Genomic DNA, 13,243 nt, shown 5'->3' with positions numbered 1-13,243 from the left:
ACAAAAAGAATTAAAAATGTAAAACCATCCTGATCTTTTACTGCTCTGAATGCCTTCCTTCAATCAAGGAAGCATGATCCGGCACAGCTCAATAACTGAGGGGTGACTGGAATTCTTATTAAACTTCGCCTATAAATTGTGTGGTTCTTTGTGTTCATGTTTATGTTGACTAATCTGTTTTAAGCCTTTCCATGAGGGCTTACTGGAATGAGACATCTTCTCCGTATGTCCAATTACTAAACACATCCAACCTATTTTTCAATGTAGTGTTTTCCCATAGCCAAACTCTGTGATCTGACCAGGCATAAGGACTTTCCCCTCTATAATACTTGTGAATGACTGCAGGGAGATAAAGAGCACTTCCCTGGGCTTCTGCCAACTGTGGTTCTCATCAGTGTCTGGGATTTCTATAGATCTGGGTTATTTTAGGCAGCTCCTGGGAAGCTGGAACATTCTCACAGGGATTACTGAGCCCTACTTATACTTCTCAAAGTATAAAACACTTCTCAAGATCCATGGCCACAGAGACTGAAGACCCATCTCTTCACTTTGGGTTATGACTTTCCAGAGAACTACACAAAGAAACAAGTCTCTCACACATCTGCCTGGTGAGGATTGAACACATTTTTGTAGGTAAGACATATATCTTGGTTTATGGAAGGCAGTTATGCTCATCCCTATACCACCAATGACACATGTCTTGCTTTTTGAATTGGCAAATTTGTTATTGGGAAGTGGATTGTATAATGGGAATAACTGTTTTGAAAAAGAATATGTTTAGTCACTGGCTGATCTACAAAATAATAAAAGGCATCAGAACTGAAGGCAGTGACTGTAGACATATGACCATGATTGGTTACATAGGGTATCCCTTACATCCCCAAATTTCACTCCTAATAACCCTTATATCACAGTGTCTTATATCACAACGGTGTACCAGACAAAAGACAGCCAGCATTTAAAAAATATTATCTGATAAAGAGATCTTGTAATACATACTACATTCGTATTCATCATCGTCATCATCCGTCTGTAACTGAAAGGAAAGAAAACATTGTGAGGATTAGGTCATACTGAGGTTTCTTTCCACAGTTCTTTGGTTTGCCCCATGACACAGAACAGTGTAAACCAAGATAGCAAAAATACACCTAAAGAAGATAATCAAGAAAGCAAACACGTGGTATGATGATCTATCCTCATTTAGAAAGACAAATGGGATATGCATTGAACGTATGACAGGAGACTACCGCAGAAAGCATCTGAAAGACTACCTAGCAGTGCTCCAAAATAGATACTAAGACTCACAACCAAACCTTCGGCAGAGTGCAGGGAATCCTATGAAAGAAGGGGAGTTTGATGTGGAAAGGATAAGAGCACCACAAGTTCCAAACGTATCTGGGCACAGGGTCTTTTCTGAGATGGACACTCAACCAAAGTCCATGAGAGGATAAAACCTAGAACCTCTGCTTGGATGTGACCTGTGATAGCTCAGTAATCAATTGGTTTCCCATAGTAAGGGGAACAAGGACTATTTCTAACAGGACCTCAATGACTGGCTCTTTGACCTCCCCAAGTCCCAAGGAAGGAGCAGTACTGTTAGGCCACAGAGGAGGACTTTGCAGCCAGTCTTGAAAATACCTGACAAAAGGGAGTCATATGAAAGGGGAGGAGGTCCTCCCCTACTGGTGGACTTGGAAAGGGGCAGGGAGGAGATGAGGGAGGGAGGGTGGGATTGGGGAGGGAATGAGGGATACAGCTGGGATACAGAATTAACAAAATGTAACTAATGAGAAAAATAAAATTATGGGGAAAAAAAGACATTTGAAAAAAGACTCTTGCAAATACATTATATGATGATGTCACAGAAAACCTGGGCTATATACTTTATGACAAAAACATGTTGACTCAAGGCAAGATCAGGGCTCCTTTTCTGGATGCATGAAGATTCCCACTACCCACACCGACTTTTGGAGAGCAACTCAAACTCAATCTAGAGGATGACTCAAGAAACAACTGATGTGGCCTTGCCAGGCAGTGGAGGAAGAGGATCCAGGCAATCCTGATGAGACTTAACAAGTGATGGGCAGATGGCAATAGTGGAGAATGCCCCCTTTCAGTGGATTAGGGGAAGGGGACAGGAGAAAGAGGGAGGGAGGGTAGGACTAAGGGGAGTTGAGAGTAGGGGCTTCAATATGTAATGAATAAATTGTAAAGAAAAAAAATAAAAATAAAAATAAAAAGAAACAAACACATTTTCATAGATGATACACCTGTTAACTTCTGAATAAATATTACACACCTTTTATCTTACTGTACACAAGCTATGTTACCTGACACCGAAAGATTTTATGCTCTATTTAGACAGGAAACAAGCCCATGCAATTCCATTTCCCCCTCTTCTATATGTTAACTCTCCAATACCCATGATGCCCCTTGCTCTTGTATTGTTCAAGTGGGATTTCAACAGAAACATACAGGTTACTTTAGTGATCTTATCTCAGAGAAAGGAGAGGGCTTCTTACCTTGGTTTCTGGTTTCTTTTCTTCTTCTTCTGAAGAACCAGAAACAGCATTCTCTGGTAAGATGAGGGGGACAAAAATGACAATAAGCTCATGGTTCAGGTTACTGCTTATGCAGCGTCCTTACCTGGTGTGTGTAAAAGTGTGTGGACTGGCACATGTGACTAGAGCTAAGGAACAGGATGGTTGGGCCGCTGCTAAGCTGTCCTCTCTAAAGGCAAATTAAAGCAAAGAAAGACCTGGAGAGATATGAGTACCAGAAGGGCTGTGTTTCCAGATGGCGGGAAACTAAAGCAACATAAAATAATCTTTGTTTGTGTCTGTGTAAATTCAAGTTTTCATGTGCATTCTGTTTGGAGGGACACTTTGTGTCTCAGTTTGCATATGAAGGTCAGAGGACAATTTGTGGGAACCCAAATCTTGTACATGTACAAGATAAAGTGGACATGTACACCTAAGACTCAGGGAACATTTTAGAAGAAGAGCAGAAAGATTCTGAGACAGAGGGACAGGGCTGCGGATAGTGTCTGGACATGACAGGGATGACAAACCAATGAAATCTCAATACAGTTGCCCAAACAGGACCTGCATTATGACATACAACCCAAGATGGAGAGCTACAGGCAACCACTGATTGCAGAGAAAGGGAGAATCCATTTTCTCCAGGTTGAGTGCGCCTCATATATTATCTAATTCCCTATAACTACTGAAGAGCAACATTAAAAGGACTCACGTGTTTACGGGTAACAATAATAATTATCATAGTGGAAGTCATGTATATAAACAGTGGACATGGGGTTATAGTTGGACTGGGAAGAAGATAGGTTAGAATGATGGAAATAAAGTAGTCACTTTAAATTCTCGAAGAATTAAAACTGTAGTATGAGTCTCTGGGAAGTTCTCTGTGTTCAAATTTTCTTGTTCTGTTGCTCTCCTTGTGGAGTTCCTGTCCTCTCCAACCAAGGACTACTCACACTACTCACGGAGATAACCTAGAACCCCTGCACAGATGTAGCCCATGGCAGTTCAGTGTCCAAGTGGGTTACATAGTAATGGGAAGAGGGACTACCTCTGACATAATCTGATTGGCCTGCTCATTGATCTCCCCCCACCCCGAGGGGGGAGCAGCCTTCCCAGGCCACAGAAGATGACAATGCAGCCCCTTCTGATGTGAACTGATAGTCTAAGATCAGAAAGAAGGAGAGGAAGACCTCCCCTATCAGTGGACTTGGGGAGGGGCATGCATGCTGAAAGGGGAGGAAGGGTGGGATTGGGAGGGGAGGAGGGAGGGGCTTATGGGGAGATACAAAATGAATAAAGTGTAATTAAGAATAATAGCAAAAAAAGAAGAAAATGTAAACAAAAAGAATTAAAAATGTAAAACCATCCTGATCTTTTACTGCTCTGAATGCCTTCCTTCAATCAAGGAAGCATGATCCGGCACAGCTCAATAACTGAGGGGTGACTGGAATTCTTATTAAACTTCGCCTATAAATTGTGTGGTTCTTTGTGTTCATGTTTATGTTGACTAATCTGTTTTAAGCCTTTCCATGAGGGCTTACTGGAATGAGACATCTTCTCCGTATGTCCAATTATCAAACACATCCAACCTATTTTTCAATGTATTGTTTTCCCATAGCCAAACTCTGTGATCTGACCAGGCATAAGGACTTTCCCCTCTATAATACTTGTGAATGACTGCAGGGAGATAAAGAGCACTTCCCTGGGCTTCTGCCAACTGTGGTTCTCATCAGTGTCTGGGATTTCTATAGATCTGGGTTATTTTAGGCAGCTCCTGGGAAGCTGGAACATTCTCACAGGGATTACTGAGCCCTGCTTATACTTCTCAAAGTATAAAACACTTCTCAAGATCCATGGCCACAGAAACTGAAGACCCATCTCTTCACTTTGGGTTATGATTTTCCAGAGAACTACACAAAGAAACAAGTCTCTCACACATCTGCCTGGTGAGGATTGAACACATTTTTGTAGGTAAGACATATATCTTGGTTTATGGAAGGCAGTTATGCTCATCCCTATACCACCAATGACACATGTCTTGCTTTTTGAATTGGCAAATTTATTGGGAAGTGGATTGTATAATGGGAATAACTGTTTTGAAAAAGAATATGTTTAGTCACTGGCTGGTCTACAAAATAATAAAAGGCATCAGAACTGAAGGCAGTGACTGTAGATATATGACCATGATTGGTTACATAGGGTATCCCTTACATCCCCAAATTTCACTCCTAATAACCCTTATATCACAGTGTCTTATATCACAACGGTGTACCATACAAAAGACAGCCAGCATTAGAAAACATTATCTGAGAAAGAGATCTTGTAATACATACTACATTTGTATTCATCATCGTCATCATCCGTCTGTAAATGAAAGCGAAGAAAACATTGTGAGGATTAGGTCATACTGAGGTTTCTTTCCACAGTTCTTTGGTTTGCCCCATGATACAGAACAGTATAAAGCAAGATAGGAAAAAGAGATTTGAAAAAAGACTCTTGCAAATACATTATATGATGATGTCACAGAAAACCTGGGCTATATACTTTATGACAAAAACATGTTGACTCAAGGCAAGATCAGGGCTCCTTTTCTGTTTGGCCTCCATTGAGGATTCCCTAAGCCACATGACAACCTGGCAGACCAACTTTATAGCGTGATTTGTGAGATTAATCCCTCTATAAGGGGCCTCCAAATATGTGCATGAATGCTCACGCTTTATATGTATTATACTCTTGGTATTCAAATGTTGGATGCATGAAGATTCCCACTACCCACACCGACTTTTGGAGAGCAACTCAAACTCAATCTAGATGATGACTCATGTGGCCTTGCCAGGCAGTGGAGGAAGAGGATCCAGGCAATCCTGATGAGACTTAACAAGTGATGGGCAGATGGCAATAGTGGAGATCACCCCCTTTCAGTGGACTAGGGGAAGGGGACAGGAGAAAGAGGGAGGGAGGGTAGGACTAAGGGGAGTTGAGAGTAGGGGCTTCAATATGTAATGAATAAATTGTGAAGAAAAAAATAAAAATTAAAATAAAAAGAAACAAACACATTTTCATAGATGATACACCTGTTAACTTCTGAATAAATATTACACACCTTTTATCTTACTGTACACAAGCTATGTTACCTGACACCGAAAGATTTTATGCTCTATTTAGACAGGAAACAAGCCCATGCAATTCCATTTCCCCCTCTTCTATATGTTAACTCTCCAATACCCATGATGCCCCTTGCTCTTGTATTGTTCAAGTGGGATTTCAACAGAAACATACAGGTTACTTTAGTGATCTTATCTCAGAGAAAGGAGAGGGCTTCTTACCTTGGTTTCTGGTTTCTTTTCTTCTTTTTCTGAAGAACCAGAAACAGCATTCTCTGGTAAGATGAGGGGGACAAAAATGACAATAAGCTCATGGTTCAGGTTACTGCTTATGCAGCGTCCTTACCTGGTGTGTGTAAAAGTGTGTGGACTGGCACATGTGACTAGAGCTAAGGAACAGGATGGTTGGGCCGCTGCTAAGCTGTCCTCTCTAAAGGCAAATTAAAGCAAAGAAAGACCTGGAGAGATATGAGTACCAGAAGGGCTGTGTTTCCAGATGGCGGGAAACTAAAGCAACATAAAATAATCTTTGTTTGTGTCTGTGTAAATTCAAGTTTTCATGTGCATTCTGTTTGGAGGGACACTTTGTGTCTCAGTTTGCATATGAAGGTCAGAGGACAATTTGTGGGAACCCAAATCTTGTACATGTACAAGATAAAGTGGACATGTACACCTAAGACTCAGGGAACATTTTAGAAGAAGAGCAGAAAGATTCTGAGACAGAGGGACAGGGCTGCGGATAGTATCTGGACATGACAGGGATGACAAACCAATGAAATCTCAATACAGTTGCCCAAACAGGACCTGCATTATGACATCCCCTATTGACATACAACCCAAGATGGAGAGCTACAGGCAACCACTGATTGCAGAGAAAGGGAGAATCCATTTTCTCCAGGTTGAGTGTGCCTCATACATTATCTAATTCCCTATAACTACTGAAGAGCAACATTAAAAGGACTCACGTGTTTACGGGTAACAATAATAATTATCATAGTGGAAGTCATGTATATAAACAGTGGACATGGGGTTATAGTTGGACTGGGAAGAAGATAGGATAGAATGATGGAAATAAAGTAGACACTTTAAATTCTCAAAGAATTAAAAAGATAAAACAATCATGATTTTTTACTGCTCTGAATGCCTTCATTCAATCAAGGCCTCCTGCAGATACTGGACCCAGACCTGAAGCCAGCAAGACCTGGAATCTTCCTTTCTCTGACCAGTCTATGCTGGGTTACAGGTGCACACAGAAGTGCCTGCCTGAATCCCCCGGAATTCGACATAAGGCACTGATATGTGTATGGCAAGTGTTCTCATCCACTTAGCCATTTGTATACCCTGCAATTCACTTCACACAACCATTTAGATATGAATGTTTGCATTCTGTTAAGTAATCCCTCAAGGGTAAATTTTAACCACTTTATATCATCTGCACATTAAAGAAAGCATCAGAGAGGACACTTCACCCAATTCCTGTTTATAGCAGGTGAGGCTACACTAACTCATGTAAGATGAGCCACAGTATCACACTGGTTCAGGCTTTTGAATGAGAGACCAAGGTAACATTTAAATGTATTTTTAAATTCTGTGCTTATGTTTTGACCTCGAAATACTAGCATTATTTACATAAAAATATAGTCTTAAACTTCTATATAGATTTACTTCCGAGACAAGATAATTATCAACCACTATTAGACAATTAGACAGAATTACAGAATTCCCACAGTACCTGTTAGTTTCTTTTGAATTTCTTCAGCGGAAGTACTAGCTTGTAGTACTTCATCTAGTAATTGTAGTGGTACTCCATCGATATGGGCCATGAGCTCCTTGCGACGAACTCGCTCTATTAGTTCACGGACTGAGAATGTGTTAAAAACAAGCAGTTGTGTCAGCCTTGTGGCAGAAAAACAAAGAAAACTAACAACTACTGAGTATTTGCACATTTGACCTGATGGCTTGTTTCCAGGTACACTTATCAGAGTGAGGCTGCTACTCAGGAGGATCACTGGCTGCAGTGCACAACCACCGGGCATTACATGGACCTCACATGTAAAGTCTAGACATATGCGGATGTGAAAATGCAGAAGGAAGGGCCACATACTGAGCATGTTGTGTGAGTGTGCTGCCAGATGGGTATCACTCTAATCCTTGGAAGAGCCACATGGAAACATTGGGACCCATGCAATGCCTCCACTCACCAACTGTTCACTAGGACACTAAGACTTTCTTAAGGGCTACCCATGAGTCTCATCAGGCTACAACAGATCATTGTAATATATGCTGTAGGAAAAAAACACAGGCATTGCAGATGTGTCCTGTATAACTGTGAAATGCCAGAAAACCTCAGCTACACAGAAGTAACTGAATCCATGTACTCCAGAACACTAGAGAATGGTTGTTTACTCTTTATTCTTTGCCTAATACTTATATATTACATACAATGGACATTGTATGGTAAGAAGCCATTAAAACTTCTGACTTTTCACCCAAGGGTAAAATAATAGCGGCATTCATGCATCCATGAGCATCCTCTCTGACAGAAACAACTGGAGGGAGACACGCTCTGCCTTTTAATCCTGAAGGAATCCTGGATCGGTAAGTACAGCCTTGCTCTAACATCCTCAACCTGTCACCTGCCTCTCAGGGACTGAGTCTGATAACTGGGGAACAAAATTGGGAGGGTACCAGTGCTTGCTGATGCCCCATGATGACTCAGACTCCAAGTCATTCCAAACCAGTTAGTTCTCAGATGAAGGTGGGAAAAAAGAAAAGTTCTTTTTATCTGTCCCAATCTGGATATATCTTTACAGAAAGAGACTGAAAAAGCAGCTTGATGTCACTACAGGTGACAAATGTCCCCTAAGTAAGTCTAGCTAAACAAATGGCAGAATCCACACCGGTTTGTGTGTATGCAAGATGTTCTTTATGTGTTCCTTGTAAAAGTTCTATTTCCACAATGTCTTCCACACACAGATCCTACAAGGGCAACTGACAAAGCCCTATGTCCCTCTCTTCTGTTTTCTTTTTGTTTCTCAGAGAAGGGGTCTCTTTCCCAGGGTGGTCTGAATGTCACTGTGTAGAAATGAATGACCTTGAACTTACAAATTCTCCTGTGAGCATTTCTGAAGGACTGGTTTACAGAGCTGTGCCATCGCAGCACATTTTACACACAGTAGGTGATCAAGCCCAAGGCTTTAGAAATGGTAGGCATATAGTGAACCCAGTGAACCACATGCTCTCTCCTAAACCAGTTCCTCTTTACCAACGTCTTCTAGAGCACAGGCCTGAAAGCATTTCCTCTGAGCACAATGACTTGAAATTGAAATACTCAGAGCATACACAGCAAGAGGGAAGAAAAAGATCCCACAAGTTTGTTCTCTGGCCATCATATGCAAAATGAGGCACAAAAGTGTCCTTCAAACAGAATACATGAGAAAACCTGAATTTACACAGACAAAGACAGATTATTTTATGTTGCTTTAGGTTTCCACTGTTTGGAAATGCAGTAGCTCTGTTCCTCATATCTCTCCAGGTCTTCCTTTGCTTTAATTTGCCTTTAGGAAAGACAGTCCAGCAGCCCAACCATCCTGTTCATTAGGTCAAGTCATATGTGCTAGTCCATACATGTCTACACACAACAAGCAAGGATGCTGCATAGGTAGTAAGCTGTATCATGAGTTGACCATTGCTGTCTGTCCTTCTAGTCTTTCCAAAAATGTTGACAGCACACCTTCACCAGATGACCAAGAAAAGAGAGCAGGGACTACAGTGAAGCTAAGAAGGGTTTTCTTTTCTCTGAGAACCACTGCCTATATAGACCCACTGAGTGCCCACACTCACAAGAAACATGAAGACACACTGCCACTGAGAGAAAGTCCTCCTGAAGCTCAGAGTCTAGCTTACAGGTTTTGTTGCCAAAACCTGTTGCCAGGAGCTAAAGGGAGCACTTAGAGGTTCATATCCCTGCTGCTCCTACAGAGGACACGGGAATGGTTCTGTTTCCAACACACAAAGGGAGCTGTAGATACAACTATAACTTCAGTTTCAATGAAACCAACAGCCAGTTTGAGTATACACATGAACCATAGATTAGATAGAAGTGCTGCACATATAGTCACACAGCTGAATTCTCATGTCCCTATAATAAAAATAAAAATATTTTCTAAAATATATTTCTAAAACATGTGAGTCAGCACAGATCCATAGCTAAGTGGTGACTGGAGTTCCTAATGGACACTGTTCATAAATTGAGTGGTTCTTTACGCTCATGCTACTGTTGTCTATATGATAAATCTGTTTATTTCTTATATTTACAACATATATAAAGGTATATATAACATATATGTATCACTTTTACTTTGGTTCTATTAAAGTTTATCTTAAATTTATATGAGGTTATTTTTTAATTTCTCATTTTTCACTGTTTTGAAGTTTAATATTTTCTCACAAAATATATCCTAATTATAGTCTCTTCTCCCTGTACTCCTCTCAGTCCCTTCCTACCTCACCATCCCTCCTGATCAACTCATTTTCGGTCTTTCATTAGAAAAATAAAACAGGTTTCTAAAAGTTAATAACCAAACATGATAAAATAAAATAAGAAGCAAAAAAATCATATATACTTGTTTATTTTCAAAATAATTTGTTTTTATATAATATTTGCATCATATCCCATGTCTGTTTTCTCCCATACCATATATGCAAATTCTCTTGTATACCTCTTCTTTCCCTCTTTGAAATAAGGGTTCCTTTTTTTCACTGATTGTTGTTACGTGTGTGTGTGTGTGTGTGTGTGTGTGTGTGTGTGCGTGTGTTAGGGCTGAGCATTTGGCATTGCATAGACAATTAGGGTGCTCTTTTCTGAGGAGAAATATTTTACCACTTTTTTTTATTAGTTCTTCCTAGGATGACCCATGTATAGGAAAAGTCTATGTGAAAATAACACATCTTGCCTCCTTATGCAGTGTCTGTCTCCCATTCTCAGCACCTGCAATCTAGAAGTGATGGGGCTTTTCTACTTCTCAGGCTTGTGGATGTTTGCAGGCAGATGAAGAACAATGAATACCCTGAGCTTTTGCCCATTGCAGTAGCCATGACAGTGTCTGGATCTCTGCAGGTTTGACCTACTAAAGGCAGATGCTGGGAAGGTGGAACTTAGGGATTAATAAGTGTCTTGGGTCTACATAAAGAGCCTCATTACTTATTTCTGTGCCCTGGTTTATTCTTCAGTAGAGTACCACACAAATAAAAGTACCACTTGTGAGGAAGCGTGAACATATATATTGTAGATAAAGTGTATACCCTATCATGGTAATTCAACAGCTTGTCACTGGAGATTGGATTGGGTAATCTGGATACCTATTCTTGGACAAAACTAAGTTTAGATGCAACATGGTGTACATCATTTCAAACTAACTACAGGGATCATATCTGAATCCAGTAAATATAGACAAATGGCCCATATATAATATGATATGATTGATATGACATGACATGATATATGACATAAATTATAATAGTAATTTTCTAATATATATATTTGCTATTTTTAAAAGCAAAATCCAAATTCTCTCTAAGAGGTAGCTTAAATCACAGTTTTTCATTTAATATGAGCATACCTAGTACTTATACAATTAGTTTCTAAAATATGTCTTAATTACATAATCCATACTACGATACATACTGCGTTTCTGATTTTTAGTCTCTCTCTGAAATTTAAAGAAAAGGAAACAGTATGAGGTACAGGTCATGCTAATTTCTCCTTACATTAGAATTTGGAACACAAGTCAACATGTTTTTGTTATTTGTTTTTCTGTGTGTTTTGTTTTTCAAGACAGAGTTTCTCTGTGTAGTCTTGGCTGTCCTGGACTTGCTTTGGATACCAGGCTGGCCTCCAACTCATGGAGATCCACTTGCCTCTGCCTCCCTGAGTGTTGGGATTATAGGCATGCACTACTGTGACTGGCTTAAAGAGTTAGCAGGGAACTGAACCCTGGACTCCCAGATTTAGGGTCAGTAGCCTTATCAATTGACCTATTCAAGCCTTCGGCAACATGTTTTTAATGCCAAACAGAATGGCAATGGTCTTCAGGTTAAAGACTGCTATGCGATTGTGTCATAGAAACTCTGGGGCAGCTAGGCTGTGCCACTTCCTATTTTTGCTGGTTCAAAGAATACATTAGGTAATAATATCTGCTTGTGATCTGATGAGTATTTTCTAAGACACACCGAAACATGCCTGAGCATCTTTATGACTCAGCTGTGAAATTAATCCCTTCTACAATGTAGTTTCATTTGCACTAAGGCTTGTATTACCTACCTCAGCATCTCCATACAGGACATATGAAGCTTCATCTACACTGCCTTTTGTGAAAGTTAATGGATACAAATCAAGGAAACCTGAAGTGCATGTCACCTTCTAAATGAAAATTGTAAATTTAGCTAAGGAGGAAACTTTTTCTCCAGAAGAAAATATCCCTCACGTAGACTTTGATACTTGACATTCGATGTTTTGATGCTCTGTTCAGTCAGGACGAGAATGGTAAAATTCCACTTTCTCCCTTGCTTAAACTAAGTCTTTTAATACATAAAATATCTCCTCAATCACTATTTTTGCTCAAAGGGGATTTGATAGACACATTAGATTACTAAAGTAATATTTCTGTCTTAAAGAAAGAAAGGACTTCTTACTTTCAGCGAGGTCTCCTGTCCTCCGTCATCCGGCAAAACTGTACGATCAGCATTCTCAGGTAAGTCTAGGGGGACAGAAGGTGACAGTCAGCTAGCTCAAGGTACCTCTCACTACTAATGCAGTGTCCTTACCTGGTGTGTGTGGACTGGCACATGTGACTAGACCTAATGAACAGGATGGTTGGGCTGCTGCTTAACTGTCTCCCCTCAGGGCAAATTAAAGCAAAGCAAGATCTGGAGTAATATCAGGAACAGACCTGCTGCATTTATGGACAGTGGGAATCTAAAACAACATGGCATAATCTGTCCTTGTTTGTGTCTGTGTAAACTCAATTTCTCATGTGATTTCTGTTTGGAGGGACACTCTTGTATCCCAGTTTGCATATGGAGGTCAGAGGACAATTTGTGGGATCTGTTTCTTCCCTTTTGCCGTGTATGACTTGGGAATTTCAACTTCAGGACACTGGGCTCAGAGAAGTCATCCTTGGAAAGGACAACCTCTCTTGTTCAGTGTGACGTAGGATGCATACATGTCACCCTGTGTGAATCTGCCTCTCTATACAGCCTTTGTAGTTCCAGAGACAGGAGGAGTCAAGGCCATGGGCTGCCTTGTCTAGTCTGACCTAAGCCACCTCACCTCACTGCTCAGTTTTAGACCAAGGCAGTAGCCAAACCCATTTGCATGCATTCTGGACTAGTCTCAAACAGGACTCTCACCCTGTATCTCTGGAGCAACAAATTCCCTTAAGGCCCAGGGAGAAGCTGGATCTCCTAGCTCTCTTGGTGAATCTGACTCCTTTTCCTCTTTCCCTGCTGCTTATCCCCAGGACCAGGCTGGGATAGAAGCCATATATGCATTCTGACTCACTGAAGCTGAGCCAGAACCTTCACCCCAGTGGCAAAAAT

At 40.6% G+C, this 13,243-nt stretch overlaps 1 protein-coding gene across 1 annotated transcript in view; it reads right to left on the bottom strand.

Moving 5' to 3' along the window:
• LOC110541603 (uncharacterized) overlaps positions 1–13,243 on the bottom strand; it is a 163,275-nt gene that overhangs the window by 24,555 nt on the left and 125,477 nt on the right. Inside the window, exons 38-44 of the mRNA XM_060385546.1 lie at positions 12,338–12,402; positions 11,331–11,355; positions 7,377–7,505; positions 5,867–5,919; positions 4,874–4,904; positions 2,523–2,575; positions 1,000–1,036 (exon numbers count right to left, since the gene is read on the bottom strand). Coding sequence (XP_060241529.1) covers positions 1,000–1,036; positions 2,523–2,575; positions 4,874–4,904; positions 5,867–5,919; positions 7,377–7,505; positions 11,331–11,355; positions 12,338–12,402 — 393 coding nt within the window. The remainder of the gene's footprint in view (positions 1–999; positions 1,037–2,522; positions 2,576–4,873; positions 4,905–5,866; positions 5,920–7,376; positions 7,506–11,330; positions 11,356–12,337; positions 12,403–13,243) is intronic.

The sequence above is a fragment of the Meriones unguiculatus genome, chromosome 6 (genome assembly GCF_030254825.1).
Source record: "Meriones unguiculatus strain TT.TT164.6M chromosome 6, Bangor_MerUng_6.1, whole genome shotgun sequence".
NCBI lineage: Eukaryota > Metazoa > Chordata > Mammalia > Rodentia > Muridae > Meriones > Meriones unguiculatus.
This window is presented reverse-complemented; position numbering and strand designations above follow the sequence as displayed.